The 19861-nt window shown below is 36.1% G+C and overlaps 3 protein-coding genes across 3 annotated transcripts in view; 2 read left to right on the forward strand and 1 right to left on the reverse strand.

The window, feature by feature from the left end:
* Positions 1-582: 582 nt before the first annotated feature.
* Positions 583-9996, reverse strand: LOC114526202. Its single transcript, XM_028547757.1, has 15 exons — positions 8609-9996; positions 8319-8433; positions 7851-8036; positions 7615-7741; positions 7342-7520; positions 6649-6870; positions 6472-6549; positions 6056-6304; positions 5825-5887; positions 4749-5006; positions 4229-4435; positions 3909-4052; positions 3609-3692; positions 3202-3464; positions 583-2891 (listed from the first exon to the last, which is right to left on the reverse strand). Exons 2-15 carry the CDS (start codon positions 8431-8433, stop codon positions 2754-2756), a joined length of 2313 nt encoding a protein of 770 aa, XP_028403558.1. The 5' UTR covers positions 8609-9996; the 3' UTR covers positions 583-2753.
* A 174-nt stretch (positions 9997-10170) lies between these two features.
* Positions 10171-19861, forward strand: part of LOC114522866 (integral membrane protein GPR155-like) — a 28572-nt gene continuing 18881 nt past the window's right edge. The window contains exon 1 of the mRNA XM_028543638.1: positions 10171-13906. The gene's annotated coding sequence lies outside the window, so the exon portion shown is untranslated. The remainder of the gene's footprint in view (positions 13907-19861) is intronic.
* Positions 17342-19858, forward strand: LOC114521111 (uncharacterized protein K02A2.6-like). The gene has a single exon (XM_028541531.1). The coding sequence runs from the start codon at positions 17342-17344 to the stop codon at positions 19856-19858; it is 2517 nt and encodes an 838-aa protein (XP_028397332.1).

Here is a 19861-nt window from a genome sequence, read left to right on the forward strand (position 1 = left end):
ATTCCTCTGTTAGTGTAAATTATGGTTACGTACGTTGAAAAAATAAAAGGATGTCAGTGGCAATAAAATTTTCTGAGTATTTTATTATTTAAAGGAAAAGAAATTAATACTATAGAATCCTGCTTGCATTATTTTGAGCTTTGCTTTCTAGATCTAAAAAAGATTGGGGTATGCCAATTTGTCTTATATTACAGTAAAATTGGGTAAAAGAATGTTATATAATATATTATATGTACTTGATAAGGAGGGTGTCATGGAGATTATCTTAAATTTTACTGTACAATATATAAAAAGAATATATAGATGCGGAAACTTGGGATGGGGGGGAGTTCATATATTCGTTTTTGTACGTATACGTACTTTTCTCGTTTTGTACATATACGTACTTTTCTCGTTTTGTACGTATACGTACTTTTCTCGTTTTGTACATATACGTACTTTTCTCGTTTTGTACGTATACGTACTTTTCTCGTTTTGTACATATACGTACTTTTCTCGTTTTTTACGTATACGTACTTTTCTCGTTTTGTACATATACGTACTTTTCTCGTTTTGTACGTATACGTACTTTTCTCGTTTTGTACGTATACGTATACTTTTCTCGTTTTGTACATATACGTACTTTTCTCGTTTTGTACATATACGTGCTTTTCTCGTTTTGTACGTATACGTACTCTTATAGCAAATTTCAAAACCAAGTTTGAGAATCCTCTGGTATGGCGTCAAATTACAATATATTGCGTTTTCCTTGAAAGATGTAATCAGCTTGTATAACAACTAATAAGATAAATTAAGAAATTCATTTGGAAGATATCACGGATAGCAAATAGCTTAATTGCATCTGAAGACCGACTATAGTCATACCTATTTAAATTTAACATGCACAAATTTCATCTACTCATATGTAAATACATTTCATTTTGCGGCAATATCGTATAGCGTCTAAAAGCCAATATTAGCATAATTTACTACCGCAGCAACGGTAGCGTTATAGAACATAGCAACTATGTTCCCACTAATATGCAACTTTTTCATAGTTCGATCTAATATAATACAATCTCTTATTTGCCTGCTTGATTTGGTTCTCAACATGCTGTAGGAATATAAACTTATCATCCATAAACAAACCCAAATACACATAGGTCGTTGGTTTCTGAACGCGTTTGTTCCTAATATAAACAGACTGGTTCCTGAGGGTGCTTCTTATAATCGCAATTAGCGTGAGTATAGAGGTTTTCAGATTGATACGATTGTATAGATTGTATATAATATATATATAGATTTCGATTTAGTTTACTAAAATGCAATGGTCGATGCAGGGTAGGGCAAAATAAATTAACTATAGTTAATTAAAGGGCAAAAGTAGGTAGTATAATACAGCGCAAAAAGGGTCGAGTTCAGGGGACATATCGAAGGTAATGGTGCTGGAGTTGTAAAGCTTCCATATTGTTATCCATATTTGCAAATTGTGAATATTGTTAATAAAAATTGTAACCACAAACAAATTTTAATGCCATCATGCATTCATAATTAAAATGCTTATGCCAAACATTTTTTTCTTTAACTTTGGATAACATGACATTTTATCCTTCCCATATTATTAAGACGGTTATACTCTGAGGTTAATCTGCAGTCACCAAGGTTACGATCACCAGACACACCCAATGAAGGAAAATGAACGATTTTTGTATACACGATAACTAACCATGTTTTAACGCTAGAGCGATTTTTATTTAGTTGTAAAAATTTCTGCCTCGTAGCCTAACCTAGAAGAAAAAAAACTTGCATTTGCAGGCTATAAACTATAAAACTTATACGACTGTCTAAAATAAACAGGCGCTATTTTATTTAGGCGGAAGTGAATACAACTCTTTCAGGTTCATCTCCAAGTCAAAAGTCTTATGAAAATTTTATCAAGTTAGCTTTATTACTTTTTAAGTTATATCTTACATGGAAATAAGGGGAATGTAAATTTTAGTTTGCTAAGAAACGTGATAATGATCGATTAGGGAGAGATTTAGGATTGTATCCCTTTCATTTTTTAAAACAGGATAAACGTATTTTCAGTGTATAGTGGACCACTTTCGCTGCGGAGACCAATAAATATATACACCAATTCAATGTTTCAAATCAATAAGATTAGCTATTATATATATAGCCATTGTTCTCGACCAAGAGAAAGATGCGACGAAATTTTTTTTAAATTTTTTAATATTATATATAATTTTTTTAATTGATGACTTCACTGAGAATCCTAATATTTAATTAAAAGTTTGCTTACACGTTCAATGTCCAATTCTCTAAACGTCAAAGTCAGTCAATATATTACTACTATTTAAAATATTATTTACACAAATATTTTAGAGTGTTACATCATTATTCTAAATTATCTTGCTACAAAATCTTAATAAAAATATATTGCAAAAGAGGCATAACAAGCACAAATAAGTGAGTATACTGCTCGGAGTATATCTTTCAATTATTTGATAATATAGGAAGATTAGACTTCACGTTTGAGGGCAACGGCAGAGTCGAGCTTTATTTTTTTATCAATGTGAAGACTAATGTCGTTCTTTTCTGCTGCAATTTCAGCCTAAAATTTCTTACTCTGAATTTTTTTCCTATCTCAAAAAGAGAATTAATTTTTCGGAAAACGTTTTCACTTAACGGTTTAATAGGATAATTTTTTTTTCACCTGACGTTTGCCGTTTTTGCCTACGAACGCGAAGCTGAAACTCCGTGTAAAATATTGCTTAGCAACCGTATACTTCCACACGGAGACAAGCTGCGGCGATGTACTTGATTGGATGAATACGTATATAACGAGCATACTCAGCATTTTCTAGAAGATTTAACACCGGTGTCACATGATCACAATTTCCATCGAATACCTGTTAAAGAAAAGTTATTAGATTATATACGGATAAGAACCGTTCTGTTTCAAACTCGTTCGAAATTAAACCTCCCAAAATTTTTTTTAATAATTCCATTCTGTTGATTCATGCATACAACTTCCATTGAAACAAATAAAATCAAACACTTATAATTTGAGTCAACGTATTCTGTACAATGTGACCATCAAGGTTCGAGAAAATATTTTGCCCAATTGCAATTCGAAATCACACTCCATAATCATGCTCAATCATTCATTATAGTATATATACTCTCTTAATATATTTTATAATATTCCATTTCACCTACTTTTTTAACTCCATTTTCTTTATATTCACGCCATGTTGATCGGTCGTCACTGAAAGACAAACTGTACGATTTCACGTGTTCAAAATACGTATCTCTTCCTTGGGTCGCCAGGGCAGTGATACTTCTTTTCCTCCCAAAATCAATCTGTAAATAATTATTCGTTTTTCGATAAGGAGCAGCACACCATGCTCCGACATGTTTTCGGGCGTGATCGTCTTCTTTGTACAGACGTCCAGAAGACGCCGGGGCGTACCATCCGCCACCTTAATTAATATACGATAATAATGCGTTAAGTATGGCTTTTTACATTACAAAACATTAAAAAAATAGTTACAAAATGATATAGTCCTTGCGAATAACTGTTATGCTCGTGTCGAAAACACAAGGAACCAAATAAAATAACATACCTGGTGCAAATGTGGACGAGGCATACATTTTATTATCAGGAATTTCTTTGTTTGAATATACTCCTAATGGATCTGTGCATTTGCCTGCAATTATTGTAAAGGACAATAAGATGAACGTGCTAGAGTTTTTTGGGGTATTATAGTTGAGTAGTATATATAGGTGAATCAGTTTCAATGGTATAATGAAGTTGGATTTTGGAATTTCAATGAACAGCACTCATTAACTACGAAATAAAATTTTTTTGAGATTATCAGTAATTTTGAAGAATTAGATTGAAAAATTAAAATCACAAGTCTTACCAAGAGGTTTAATCATTTTTCCGTCACAGATTGAGAACCTTTTGCAGCTCAACATGCAGTTGTCATACACCCAACGATCAGTATCACACCTTCCATCTTTTGCCCAAGATTGACAATATTGGCTGCGATCTTTGCACAATACCCCTTAAACGTAGAGATGTTGCAAGAATTCGTTAACTCTAAAAAATACGACATACTAGATATAGCTGATGAAGGTAGCGTCAAATCATTTAAATATGTTGTAAAATTGACACAATTAACAGCTGGAATAATGTCGACAAAGTGTTATATAAAACAACTCAATTGCAATTAATTATTACCTGTGAATTTTCCTGTTGGTAGTCTAATTCCATTCTTTGTAGTTGGTGTCTTCGTGGTAGATTTAGGTGTGGTCATAATTTGTACCGTTGTTGGTGCTTTGGTTGTGGGCTCTGGGGTTGTTGTTGGTGGTAAGGTTGTTGTTGGTGATAAGGTAGTCGTTGGTGGCAACGTGGTGGTAGGTCGTTTGTTAGGTTTTTTTGAAGGCACTAGAAAACATTAATGGCAACATTGTTAGTTTGTGATCGTATGGATCGTGGATAAATATTGCGATCCGCGTCCACTGAGTAAGATTTGGGCATCATCTTCAAGATTTTTGACTGGTTGTCACCCTCCAGTAAGGAGCGTTGCTCTCGGGATCGATGGTAGGATTTGATTCAGCATGCACTGCCTTGGTTTCCTTAACTGAATCATAGCAGATGGTGTGCAAGAAAATCTCGAAAAGTCTTGATATTCCTATTCTTCATTCTTCAAAATAGGGATGACGCATCGCCTGATTTAACTTAAATTATGTTAGTATACCTGGATTGCATACACGGCAGGATTTTTTGCAATTAGTCATCATGAATTTGACGGCACGTTGGTCATCCTTTTTGTTGCAAAGTCCGCCTTCTGCCCATCCTTCGCAATCTTTATAACCATCTGTGCAAGCATCTTTCTTTTTATCGCAAATCCCGCAGCTTTTCGGGCACGTCGTTAACATTGGATCAGGTGACAAATTGCAATAATCGGCTTTCGCCCAACTAGCGCAATGTTCATGTTTGTCTAGACATTCACCCTCTGAAAACCAAATTAAAATTATAAGAGTTTAACTTTGAACGTGAAAATTTTGAGTAGTAAATATTATTTCTGTGCCGAAACTCGCTCGTTTTTCAGTAAATGGTAAATTAGAATTTTGATTTTGCACCCTTTAGACAATAAGTTAGGAAAACGGGGACAAATTACTCCAGGCGCATGATGACTCGTATAGATGGTGCAGTGGCGTAGCCAGCCTGACGATTTAGTCATGCTATGCAAATTTTCTGTTATTACCATTATTCATTTCTTTAGAAATTCATTGTTTTCACAGTCAATGAACACCAAAATATTAGCATAGCATGACTAAATTGTCAGGCTGGCTACGCCACTGAGATGGTGCCTACACGTTTCAATAAAAGAGTTAAAAATTTGTATCCACTAGCATGTATAGCTGATTGGTTATAGAAATGTACGAATTTGCGTATCCAAACTACACTTCTGTTGTTCTTTTGTAAGTCAACAAATTATTGCCAGTGAAGACCTCGCATTAATTTACCGTAAATCAACCTGGTTCGGCAACCTAATTTTTTGTGATGGCGTTTTTGTTATTGCGTCGAATTTAATTTAAGCAATAGGAACATGAAAAATAAGCTGAATGAATGGAAACGATCGAAATACAACGCATGAAATAATTTATAGAAATGTAAGAATTTGCGTATTGACACTACAGTTTTCTTGTTCTTTTGTAAGTCAACACATTGCCAGTGAAGACCTCGCATTAATTTACAGTAAATCAGCCTGGGAAGGCAACCTAATTTTTTGTTATACATGTTAATTTTTATGATGGCGTTTAATCTCACCTTTCGTGACTGGCTTAATCGTTGTAGCAGGTTTAGCTTTGGTCGGTGCCTTGGTTGTAGAATCTAAAGCAGATATCATGTGAAGAGACTTGAATGTTTTAAACCTCTATAAGGCCAAGTCTTTATGTCGGATTTTAGTCGCGTTGAATTCATCAATTGAATCAAATCAATAGGTACATGATAAATAAAGTCAACGAATATTATTATGACCAACAAAATTGATAAGTATACCTGGATTGCACACACCACAGGATATTCTGCAATAGTTGAGCATGAATCTGACGGTCTTTATATCACCAGCCTTAAAGCAATTCCCATACTCTGCCCATGCTTTACAATCATCGTAATCATCGGCGCAAGGCTTTTTGCAAATACCGCAACTTTCGGGGCACGTTTTTATCACTGGGTCTGGTGCCAGGTCACACTGATTGCCTTTCGCCCAACTGGGGCAATTCGTATTTTTGTCTTGACATTTTCCACCTGCATATATAAGAGTTCATTATTTTAATGGTTTACCTTGTAGTGTTTTCTACAAATTGATCATTCAATTGCAAAATGTCGAGAATATGATTTTATTTCTGCTGCTATAAACGAAAAAGCAGCTCGAGAACAATGTAATTGTTTTTATTACGATATTGATCACTCACCGGGTGACGAAGCTGCATTATTGACATTAGTTTCGTCATTGATAAATTTCAAACTAGCATCCCGAGCAAGTGCGATTTCTAAAGAACGAAATATGCATACAGTTGATTGATTGGTCAGCAAGCAAGCTATTACGAATCAGAATCTTTGCAGATATCAAGACGAGAATGTAAACTTACTATCGCACTGATACATTTTGTTCGTCTGTGCGACATCTGAGTCACTGAGTTTTTGGTACGGTCTCTTTGAACGCAAATATTGTCGGTTTATGGGAAAGATTGTATTTTGTCTTCTGTCGATCGCAAAGGCATTCCAAGGGTAATGCATGATAGAATCGAAGTCGTAAGGTTCTCCATAGTTGTTCACTTGTTCTTTAACGATGTCAAAATTGTATAATAATGCTGGAATAAAGTACAATAAAGTAAAATGTAATGATTATGACGATTAAAAAGAAATTAGAATGATTAAATCGATAAAAAAGTCAGTTTGAATCAAAGTTATAAAATGTGGTAGACATGCATCTGCTATAAGAAGTAAAACAGAAAAAAAAATCTGGACGTTTTGAGCTTAAACTGAACCTAAAAGCTTTCGTCGAGAGAATGTTACTAACTGCTTCATTTTAAGCAGTAATTATTCTAGAATATGTTATGCCTTTAGAAGAAACTTTTGAATTGAATTAAAAAAGCCAATTTGAATTGAATATCGTAAAGTATAGATGAACTTCGTAACTTTGATTTGGGAAGAGGTGTTCATTCACATATTCAATTCTGCCCAACGAATTTCTTTTTTACGCCTCTTCTGGTTTGTGCAGAAACTTTGCATGGTGCCCCTGTTGATGTTTGTACAGTAAGCCAAAATACTATATGGCTTACCTTTATGAACATTTCCTCTGTTGATTGTGATATATTGATCCCGATCTGGTCGACTTTGCTCATGCCAGAAACCGATCACGTGGCCCAACTCATGAACCATGACGTGCTTATAGTCACAACCGTTACCAATTGAAATTTGCGTTTTCTTTCCTTTGTATCCAACGTACGTTGCCCAGCAACTGCAATGTAGGTAAAAGTTTAAGAATTTGAAGCGAAATTCGAGCTGAGAATACAAGGAAACTTCTGCACATCTTTGCCGAAAAAATGACTTACCCAGCAGCTCTGATGAACTCGAGATAAACTTTGTGATGTGGCTGTTTCTTGACAAATCTGACACAAGTTCTACCTTCCCACTCTGCCATCGCATCTTTTGTTGCCCTTACAGCGCTCTCGATACTTTCTGCAAGACATGAGAACCTTATAGTTTATTTAAACGCACCTCGTTAATAGCTCTATGGAAGAAATTTAGAATCAGAACCGTATATTCTAGGAGAACTGTTTATGCTTACCAACGCTGCAGTCAAAGACATATGGAATAATTCCGTTCGGCCAAGGTGTTCTAGTTCCTGCCTCTCCGATCTTCCCTCCTGTTTTACGGCGTCCTGAATCTTTAATATCGCCTTGAAACAAATTCTTTCTATCATAATCCCCTTCCTTATCGTCTCCGGGTGGACTCACGAAACCTCCTTTGTTTCCTGTTCAGTACGACAAAAGTAGCACGATCTTTTAATAATTTTGCAAATTAGGTTTTGAGAACATCTCAAGTTTGTTATTGTGATAGTCGCTATAGCCTGATGTTATGATATTTTGCATCAACAATATTTTTGCATAATGCTTTACACAGAAATTCAGGCAACGCGATATCTTCAGTTTTTTTAGTAAATAGTATCACGTAATGCAATTTTGATTCCGGGGCAAATTTGTTATTAAAATCAGGCGATGGCGATTGCCAGGAGTGTAAAAATCCATAGCTATACCTGTTAAATCAAATGGACCAATAGGAACCGATGGAGGTGGAGGAGGCTCTGGATCATCTGATTTCGAGGGAACTGCCACGAAACACAAAATCAGCAAACCGAGATGTAATTTCATCTAAAAAGCAGCATAGAATGAACAAAAATTTCATATAGCCTAACAGTTCTCGGTGTGTCTGTTAAGTGCTGATATATGGAATTGAAAAAGACTGAACGTTGAACTTATACTATAGCAAGCATGCATATACACAATTTATGTATACTAGAATCTTCGTGAAATAAACATCACAAACCTTCGCCACAAAATATTATATATTGCTCGTCTTTCACTGTACGATTTTATTCTCCGAGCCTGTCTTTCGTGCTTATGATTTCTCCTTGCATGTGTTAGAGCTGACGAATCTGTTATAAGTTCTGTCATTTCGGACGCTTTTATTCTCACTGTTCGAGCAGTGGAAGTTACCACATTTCCGCTAACATAGCTACACACCTTTCAAGTCGGAAGCACTTCAAAAAATGTGGAATATTGCATCGGTTGTGGTTAGCCCTACGTCACTAGTGATACGTGCTTTGTGCATTTTTTTGTGTATTTTTTTTTCATACTGTACAGATAGTCCACTATAATAGCAGAATTTGGGGATAGCTTAACAGATTTAACTGGTATATACTAACCATGCAGGACTTCCATTAGGTTTACTTTTATCTTCTCGGTGTACCTCTCGATATTACGATTTTATATGCAATTCATCTCCTACCGCCAAGAATCTTTTGACAATTCGATTATTTTAATCGTAAATACAAAAAAGAAAATTTGTGCCATGTCACGGCAATAAGAATGTATAACTTTCTTTAATTTGCGACTGCATGATTTACCCACGGTTTTGATGATATAGCAGTTTACGCGGCATCAGTGCAATTCCTTTAATGGTTTGTAAAACACGCATTCCAATTTCATTTCTATATTTTGAGCTCTAATATACTCTATAATACTGGCTGTCTTAAAAACAGAATATAATCTATTGGTGCATGTATTAAACGCTCGATGCATGTTGTTTGATATATGCAGCAATTGACAGCCATTAAATATCATTCAGAATGCAATATAAACACTGTTCCGTTTTTTCAGACGCACTGATAATATCAGTTCATTAGCGCGTTCCTATAGCCATAGTACCTAAGCATTACCCCACTATGGTTAGCATATATACCGTAAACTGGAAGAAAAATATATCTGTAATTCGTATTTATGTTTTAGATATACATTCAATCATGGGTGTGTTTTGGATTATTTGATATCGTATAATTATGGAAGGATAGATAAAAGAATCGTCTTCCGGGGAAGCTTCTGAAACCACTTGTCTTATAGAGATTGTCTTCCGCATAAAATCATAATAAAATACTCCGCATAAAATCATAAACAAACACGCATGCAATTTTTAAATAAATGTCGTGTATTACGCAAAAATAGCACCCAAACCACGAGCACGTGCCAAAAATCCGTGTATAATTGTGCGCATTTTTGGCACCTCGTGTGCACATTATTTTGGTGCTAATTACCACCGTGAAATTAACAGTGCGGTCAAAAAATATAGTTTGTTGTATAAATGGGTCTATATTCAAGCAGTGTGTAAACGCTAGAAATAGTTTGTCGTGTTGTCTCAGCATCGAGTAGAAATCTAGACCTGCTTCAAACTGATTTAACGCGTGATATATAATATATATATATATATATATATATATATATATATATATATATATATATATATATATATATATATATATATGCTCGTTTAGCATCAATCATATTAATTATATTTGCTTTCACCCCCAACCACTCCAAAAATGCAAAGACTTTTTTAGCAAGTAATTCACATATATAATTATCTGGTTTCACATTCGGGTCAAGCCTACAGGATACCGAAGGCGAAAGGCAGGCTATACAAGGTCACGACATGCATGAGCATATTTTTTTCCACCGCGATTATATATTTAACACCTCTCTTAAGGTTCTCGCCTCGCCTGTTCTAGCTCTTCCTGACATTTCTTTTACCTGTGGCTGCGGTGAATATAAGACACCTTTTAAAAGATTGACGTTTACGGCAAACGGCTATGACCACAAAACGGAAAACTTCGTTTGCATTTTGAGCCCGGTCTCAAACTGATTACATAGCTGAACGATAAGCAGTTGAAGGTATTTATGTAAACATGCAGCATTCGAAACATGAAATGGAGTGAATAAGTTATAGTTCAGCGGTGGACAAAAAAACCTTTGAAAGCGATCATCTCAAAATGTATATTATAATAACAATACAATAAGATCTTGCCATGAAAATGTAATAGTAAGGGCAAAAAACCAAATTGTGCATTCTTTTAAATGGTATACTATTATAATTAAGTTAATACATTTTCATGCAGTCCAATATTATACTAGGGAGCAGCGTCTTCAAGCAACTTTGCATCAAGTGTATATGGCATAACAAATGCCTAAAATAGACAAAAACACTTCCCAATGTTTCGTCCCGAGAGCCTAATTGTCTGGAAAGTTATAGTATCTCTATATGCGTGACGATGACTATATAGGATTATAGAGTTTATTTTGTTAAAATTTATAGGCAAAAACATCACGGTATTTTGAGATAGTAACTAAACAATGCTTACTGCATGCTAATTTATGGAGTTGTGGGCGATTTATCGGCGTCCGCTTCGAGTGTTCCCTTCCTGTGCAGATTTCTCTCGTCGCAGCTGGCTCTATATGTGAAACTTTTCTTACCACGACATTTTATGTTTTTCTGAACTTCTATATGATTACGACGAAATGCAAATGACTGAAGTCTGTATTTTAGTGTTATTTTAGTATACAGACTAAACATGCACGGCCTAAAAAAAATTTAATATGCATGCATGACATTTTTGGCTTTTTTCCAATAGCTCTTATCTAAGTTTTTTTTTCATACTCTCCTAGTGCAAAATCTCGCATGCAGAATTAACTAAGCCTAGTTTTATTCCTAATTTATGGTCTTTACATCAACGGCTGGAACTGTTCAAATTCTTCATAGCTATACTGAAAGAAACCCGGTACCGGTATTAATGATTGCTTATATGTAAACGACGTATACAAGAACGAAAGAAAGAACTCGCTAAAACTGCTGTATAATTATTATCGAGGATATATTAAATACGAAAAAAAAAAAATTTTGAACGAAATTAATTTGTATAATATATGTTGCACTATACATTTTATTAGGCAAATAGGAAGAGTTTTTTTTTCATTTTCATAAATCTAGTATTTTTTCGAAACGAAATAAGGTATAATTACTATATGCATTTGTACGATGCTATAGTAAACACATAGAATTGCTTCTTACGAGGACTTATATAAATAATTAATTTACAATTATTGCGCGCAAATAAATACAATTGAAATATACAATAACTCAGAATTGCCCAATTTTGTCTTTATAACTACAGTTAAAAGTGAACCTCTGGGCCTGGTCAACAACTTTGTCGAATTCCTAATTTCTCGCCAACTTCGGCCAACCAGGAATAGAGTATAACGTCACAGCTAAAAACTTTACCCGGTATGCGGGGGGAATGCGGGATAAAGTTTCGTCATATGAACAGAAAAAAAAATTGGTTTGTCGGAAACTTTTGCCCATATGAACAGGCCCTTCAGGAATAAAGAATCTATAGAATGAAGGGCGGAAGTTCGATATTTTTCTTTGTGACAATGACCCAATTCCTGTTCCTATATTGGCAAAGCTTTATTCAGTGTGTTTCATCAAAACAACCCATAGTTAAATATAGTAATCTAGAAAGTTATGACGGGCCAGTTTGTAACACTAATGCATAACAACTTTCCATAAAAAAGGCGTTTGGGATGTTTTATAAAAAAAATCGTCCCTGCATGCATAACTCCACATCAATAGTTTCCAAACGTAGTAAGTCCTGCATGGAGGTGACGCGTATAGTTTAAAATATAGTATTTTCCTTTAGCATGTACATGGAAGATAGGGGGGAACAGCTGGAGCATGTTATTTGAGGAATTTGAGGTATTTCAAATAGTTAAATTTGGCAAAAACGTATAGTAAAAGATTCAGAAGATTTACTTGAGGCCGCGTTAGGTTAGATAAAGGTTATTCATACTTGAATTGCTAAAATTTGAACAAACGGTCCAAATATTTTAAAATTTATATTTAAGGAAGCAATAATTTAAAACATCATTGTTTCTTTATATCCAGACGGGTGTTTAAACACACGCCTACGATACTTACAAATATTCGTGGTTTAAAAAATATTGGCGATTATTTTTTGCCAGTTCTGAAGAAATATATTCCTTCGAGGGTTTAGAAGCAGTAATTTTTTCGAGTAAATGTGGGATGCTGAATAATATAATAATTAAGATTTATCCTCCATTTAAAATGGCAGCTTAATTGGGAAACAACAACCCCCACCCAGGTGGTTACTTTTCAACGACTTTTAGCTAGATTGGTTCATCTTTGTTTCACGTCATACATGCAGTCGCGGGTTTGAGAGCGGAGGTTATAATATGATTGATATCACGTAAGATCTCACGTTACTAGAAGTATACACGTATAATAACGTTATTCTGCATGCAGCAGCGTTATATAAAAGGCAGTTTATGTCACTTGCAGCTTCATTAATTGAGAAATTCAAGTAATAAACCATCATTTCTGTAGCTACAAAACCTTAACTGCATGAGGGCTAAAGTCTAAACGACAAACTTCTACTTATGTTTGTAGACGGTAGCTATATAAAAAATCTTCGAAAAACAGGAAGCTCTGTTGAAGAACCCATGCACGTTCTGCATAATATACGACAGTTTAATCAGTAAAAAAAATAGACCCGAATGAAAAAAGAGAATGGAAAGCGGAAAGTAGAGGATGCGGTTGAAGAGCTCGGCGCCAATTTTTTTATAGCCCGTCTCACGTTTTTTGGAACCTGGTCTGTATATACACGTACATCAGTACGTGCGAGATACAAAGTGAGTACAAAAAGGTAATCCAACTTTAACACGCTATATTTTGCGCAAATACCTTGGTCATCTGGCGTATAGATCAGCTAGGCATTTGCCGTTATTTTACCATCTAGGATAACAAAATATTTAATGCACAAATGTTCAGTATATATATCCCGCTTTCTGGCAATGCCCGCTTCCTGAATATTCCCTTCGGCGAATCTAAACTCCGTAATAGGCTTTATCTATCATCACGTTTCAAAACTTCGTACAATATTGGAGAATATTGGTAACATCACGCATGCAGCGTCGCAAAGGAGTGTCAAAAATGGCTAAAAGAGCGCCACGTATTTTGTGAACATTGTCCCAGAGTATATTTGCTTATCAATATCCTCCAATCAGATTTGCTTGATTGTCTATAACACTCTTCAGTTCAAATAAACATGAATCTTATGCATGCATGTGTTCTCAGTTCTATATTCTTGTATTCATTATTTCTCATTAAGAACATGCAGTCAAAATAATTCGACTGTTTTATGGTTCGCATCAAATGTATATGGCATAACAACTGCTGATGTCTCGTCCTGAGAGTTAGAGAGAGAGCTTTGTCTGGAAAGTTAGTATCATTATATTCCGATGATTATATGTAGACTTAATTGTTCGATTTAAGCAAAAGATAGCTAGCTTCGTTTTCTAATTTGTCTGTGAATAAACACAGGCAGACGGAACATCCATCATTTTCCGTGCATTTTCTAAACGCGCGATTCTACATAGTTTGTCTACATATAGTTTGTCTCGCGTTTATACTCAAACGAATTATCTGTCAGACGGATCATGCATTTGCATGTCCGTCAATCGGTCTCCTTAGTATAAATCGGGTCAATATTGTTAGAATTTTATAAACAAAATAACACGGTATTTTGAGTATTAATATTAGTGCTGACTGCTGGATATATTGTAGCATGTCTGTATAAAACTTCCAGAACATCTGGAATTATTTTCGCTATATATAGCTACTTCGTAGTGCAAAATCTCGCAGGACTAAACCTAGTTTTATTTCTAGTTTATTCTTACAAATTATAACGGCTGAAACTGTTCAAATCGCACTTCGTACATTACTTAAAGAAATCTAGTATATGAATTATATTGATGATTGCTTATATATAATTATAAACAATTATTGGATGAGGTTTTTGTGATATGCCGAGTTATCAAGGTCGAGGTAAGCGTTATCAGCAGAGCCGAAGACTCTGCATGCATATCACAAAAACCGAATTCAATAATTGTTTTATTATACATTTGAAGAATAGTAAACATAGTATTAACGAATGAAAAACCTTATTTAATAGCAACATCCAAAAATAAATCAATTATATTAATACATAAATACATTCAAATAAATACCGCTTGTTAACCACTGCAGGCTCACTTGCAGATAACTCACTTATCTGCTAGCATGCAGATAACCAACTGTTAGCCAATCAAATTGCTTTTACTACTATAATGTATAATAATATAGGTTATATATATAGTAAACGATTTTTTGACATTTGGAAAGAACATATTTAAGAAACTAACATGCACTGCGGTGTATTATTATTACCGACGATATGTATCTTCTTTCAAAACGTTAAATTCTTTGAATACGAACGATTTGTATGATATATATATATATATCTTCCACTATATTTCCATTTAATATATATATGCGTTTCAAATAGGAAGACTTTTCTATTTCATTTTTTTGTTGCTCGTATATAAAAATTTGTATTTTTTGAAACGAAAAATGTATGAATGCATGCATATTGTGTATAGAATGGATTGCTTCTCGCAACTCACTTGTAATGTTTTTAAATTTACAAACTATTGGTTGAGCGCATGCAGTTAAAAATTTAAGGAATAAAGAAGAATGCATGCATCGGGAGAGCGGAAGTTGTTCGATATATATTTTTCTTTGTGACAATGACCCAATTCCTGTTCTCCTTGGCATGCAATAAGCTTTGCCGCGGGTGTGTTTTAATTCAGTGTATTTAAGCAAAACCATTAATGCTTGCTAAATATGGTAATCTGGAGAGTTGTGATGGCTTCCAACAAAGTGCATGTATAGCAAATTTCCATAAAAAGGCATTTAGGATGTTCAGATAGAAGAAATCGTTATTCATCCCTAAACATCAATAGTTCCCAACATGCAAATGCATGCGTTGAAACCGTCGTCCGGCCTGTCGTTTAACAACATGTCGTTTAAGGAATTTCGGTTATTTCAAATATAGTTATCATAAACTTGACAAAAATCTCATATAGACTTAGAAGATTTAATTGGGACCGTAATAAACGTAACCAAAACTATATTGCTGACATCAAGACAGAATTTTAAATACGATATTTGATGATTTTAAAAATGGAAGAAAGTTAGATCGATATTGTAGTGTGATATAACAAATAGTAACTCACTAATATTACTTATTACTAATATTAACTAATGACGTCAGGATGTATATAAACTAAGTGTATTGACATTAAAGGGTATTATTGTTCGAGACATAATTGCACATGGTGGCAGCGCTGGGTATATACAAAATTAGCTATTTAGAAATATGGCAGAATCAAGCAACAACGACGAAGAAAATATTGTGCGAAGTTTTACAACGTATCAAATAACACCGCCGTCAAAGTTTAGCTTTCAATCCTCGGAATGGACCCGATGGATTCGCCGATTTGAGCGGTTTAGAATTGCTACAGAACTCGACAAGAAAGACGAAGAGAAACAAGTCAATGCGCTTATCTACACTATGGGCGATGAGGCAGACGATATAATCACATCGTTTGGCCTCAGCGACGAGGAGATCAAAAGCTACGAAACAGTTCGAAACAAGTTCGAAAATCACTTCATCACTAAACGAAATGTGATTTTCGAAAGAGCGAAATTTAATGTTCGAGCTCAAGACGAAAACGAACCCGTGGAAAGCTTCATTACCGACCTACATTGCCTCGCCAAGTACTGTGAATTTGGGGTACTGAAAGATCAATTGATACGAGATCGTATCGTAGTTGGACTGCAAAACAAAAAACTATCGGAGAAGTTACAATTAGATCCAAATCTAACTCTAGAGAAAGCTATGTCTCAAGCAAGACAAAGCGAGGAAATCAAAAAGCAACAAAGTGTTATTCACGGAGAAAAAGTCACAGGAAATAGCGAGCACAATATCGACAACATATCTAAGAATAAAAAGCAACAACGTTCCCGTGAAGGTCAGTTTACTCAGAGTACTAGTAAACACAGCAAATTTTACAAGCCCAAATGTTCACGTTGTCTCGGAACACCACACTCCAGGCAATTGTGCCCAGCAAGTGAGTCCATATGTCATAATTGTTCAAAGAAGGGACATTGGGCAAAGGCATGTCGAAGCCAAACGGGCCAACAATTCCGAAAGCAAGAAATAAACGAATTAAATTTCAGGCAAGAAAACAGGGAGGAGAATTTGTCAGAAGATGAGGCATATTTCTTGGGTGAAATATTACACCTAGACACTGTCGGCAACACTAGCAGTAAACCGTGGACTGCAGACATCAAAGTAAATGAAGAAAACATCAGATTCAAAATCGACAGTGGCGCTGATGTCACAGTGATACCATTAAGAACGTTTCAACAACGAAAACTACCTCTAAAGCTCGACTCGACTAGAAAAGTCCTAATGGGTCCATGTAAGCACAAGCTGAACTGTATTGGAACATTCGCATCGCAGCTCCGACACGAGGACCAGACAACGACAGAAGAAATATTTGTGGTGAAAGGCTTAGAAAGACCACTACTCGGAAGGCAAGCATCCCAGAATCTGAAGCTAATCAATCAAGTCAACGTGGATGTACTAAACAAGGTTGAAACAGAAAAAACCATAAGAGAAAACCATCCCAATCTCTTCACTGGTCTCGGACAAATTAAAAACCTAGAATACGATATCAAATCACTCAAGATGCAATCCCGTTTGCCATCACAGTACCACGACAAGTACCGATTCCACTCCGCAAAGAAACTCAACGAGAAATAAAAAGAATGGAACAAAACGGAGTGATATCGCGAATTGAAGATCCGACTGAATGGTGCGCCCCGATGGTGGTAACACCAAAAAGCAATGGAAAGGTTCGGATATGTGTAGATCTCACGAAGCTCAACCAGTACGTACAACGCGAAAACCACCCACTACCAATACCCGAAACAACATTTGCAAACCTTGCTGGTGCTCGGCATTTCTCAAAATTAGATGCGAACTCGGGATTCTGGCAAATTAGACTGTCAGAACAAGCAAGACCTCTCACAACGTTCATCACCCCATGGGGACGATATTGTTTTAACGTTCTTCCCTTTGGAATAAGCTCAGGCTCTGAAAAGTTTCAGAAGTGTATGTCTCAAATCCTCGAAGGTTTAGAAGGTGTCGAATGCAACATTGATGATGTTCTAATATATGGTACAACGCAAGAGGAGCACGACCAAAGATTGGAAAAGGTACTCCAACGACTCGGCGATGCCAACGTCACCCTTAATCCTGAAAAGTGTGTATTCAACGTCCCCAGCGTGAAATTTTTAGGTCAGATTGTTGGATCTGACGGCATAAAACCAGACCCAGAGAAAATACAAGCAATCCTGAAAATGCCACCACCCACTAACATACATGAAGTCCGTTCCTTCCTTGGCATGGTGAATCAATTCAGCAAATTTACCACCAATCTCGCCGTCATGACAAAACCCATTCGCGAGCTGCTGGTCAAAAATACCGCATGGACATGGGGACCTCCACAACAAAATGCCTTTGACAAAATCAAGAAAACCCTGACATCAGCACCAGTTCTGACCTTGTATGACCCCAAGAAAGAAACAAAAATAGCAGCTGATGCTTCGTCATATGGCCTAGGAGCGGTAGTTCTACAAGAAGAAGAGCCAGGTAACTGGAAACCTGTATCATTCATTTCAAGATCGATGACAGCAACTGAGACTAAGTATGCGCAAATAGAAAAAGAGGCTCTGGCCGTTACTTGGGCATGTGAGCGGTCAAGCAACTACATCATTGGAAAGGCGATAATAATAGAAACTGACCATAAACCACTAGTTCCCCTGCTCACCCAACACACGGTCGACAAACTACCTCCAAGGCTACAACGCTATAAGATGAGACTCATGAGATTTCACATCAAGGAAGTCCGACACGTACCTGGAAAACTACATTACACAGCTGACACTTTGTCAAGAAAAATACCTGAGGGCACAGCTCAACCAACGATAGCAGAACAGGAAATGAATACCTACATCTCCAGTGTAATGGAAGCACTCCCGGCATCAAATCCAAGATTGAAACAAATACAACAAGCTCAAGATGAGGATGAGGTATGCAAAGAAGTGAAGAAGTACTGCATGGATCAATGGCCAGACAAGGATCATGTCACCCGGGCAGTAAAACCATACTGGTCAGTACAAGGAGAACTCACAATTGTTGACGGGTTATTACTAAAAGGAACAAGACTAGTTATTCCATCCAATCTTCAACGCCAAACCCTTGCCCAAATACACCAAGGTCACCAAGGGATTAACAAATGCAGAGAACGAGCCAAGATATCCGTTTGGTGGCCAGGACTTAGTGCACAAATCAAAACTATGGTTGAAAATTGTACACCTTGCAGCAAGCACAGACAACAGCATGCAGAACCGTTGATCCCAACGCCACTCCCAGCAAGACCATGGCAACTGATCGCAACAGACTTGTTTATTCTAGAAAAGGTGACCTATCTACTAGTGGTAGATTATTATTCTCGATATGTTGAAGTTGTGGCACTAACCAAAGATACAAGTTCAACAAAGATAATACAAGCTTTAAAAGCCATCTTCGCCAGGCACGGGATTCCGGACGAAGTACGTTCCGACAATGGGCCCCAATACCACAGTGACGAGTTCGCCCAGTTTGCAAAAGAATGGGGATTCAAGCATAGTACCAGTAGTCCTCGCTATCCTCAAGCGAATGGAGAGGTAGAACGGGCAGTAAGGACAGTGAAAAATATCTTGAAGAAAGAAAAAGATCCCGCAAAAGCAATGTTAGCATATAGATCAACACCATTAGCCAGTGGATATTCGCCAGCGGAACTCCTCATGGGGAGAAAGATAAAATCAACAATACCAATAATGGCACAACAGCTCACACCGCAGCTACCAAACCAGGAACTTTTTAAAGCAAAGGAAGAAGAATATAGATTGAAACAGAAGAAGAATTTTGATAATCGCCATAATGCTCGAACCATGAAGCCTTTGACATCAGGAACAACAGTTTATGTGACAGATATGAACTGCACAGGAACAGTAATCAAAACATCCAACAAACCAAGATCATATTTGGTTGACACCCCTATGACGGTTATAAGAAGGAACAGAGCACATCTGCGTAGTATTCCAAATCACACCATAATTCAGCAAGTCGAGAAGAAACAAGAGAAACAGGAAGACTCACCTAATACGAATACGAACAACAGACCGAAAAGAATAAAAACACTTTCTTTAAAGGCCAGAGAGAATCTGGGACTAGAATAACTA

The sequence above is a fragment of the Dendronephthya gigantea genome, unplaced genomic scaffold (genome assembly GCF_004324835.1).
Source record: "Dendronephthya gigantea isolate DGI-Jeju-01 unplaced genomic scaffold, DenGig_1.0 000000F, whole genome shotgun sequence".
Classification (NCBI taxonomy): Eukaryota; Metazoa; Cnidaria; class Anthozoa; order Malacalcyonacea; family Nephtheidae; genus Dendronephthya; species Dendronephthya gigantea.

Coding starts and splice junctions, on each gene's coding strand:
- LOC114526202 (XM_028547757.1), bottom strand. CDS start 8,433: ATGAAATTACATCTCGGTTTGCTGATTTTGTGTTTCGTGGCAGTTCCC. Junction 5,007..5,824: donor GATTAAGCCAGTCACGAAAG/GTGAGATTAAAC, acceptor TTTGGTTTTCAG/AGGGTGAATGTCTAGACAAA. Junction 4,436..4,748: donor CTGCCGTGTATGCAATCCAG/GTATACTAACAT, acceptor AATGTTTTCTAG/TGCCTTCAAAAAAACCTAAC.
- LOC114521111 (XM_028541531.1), top strand. CDS start 17,342: ATGGAACAAAACGGAGTGATATCGCGAATTGAAGATCCGACTGAATGG.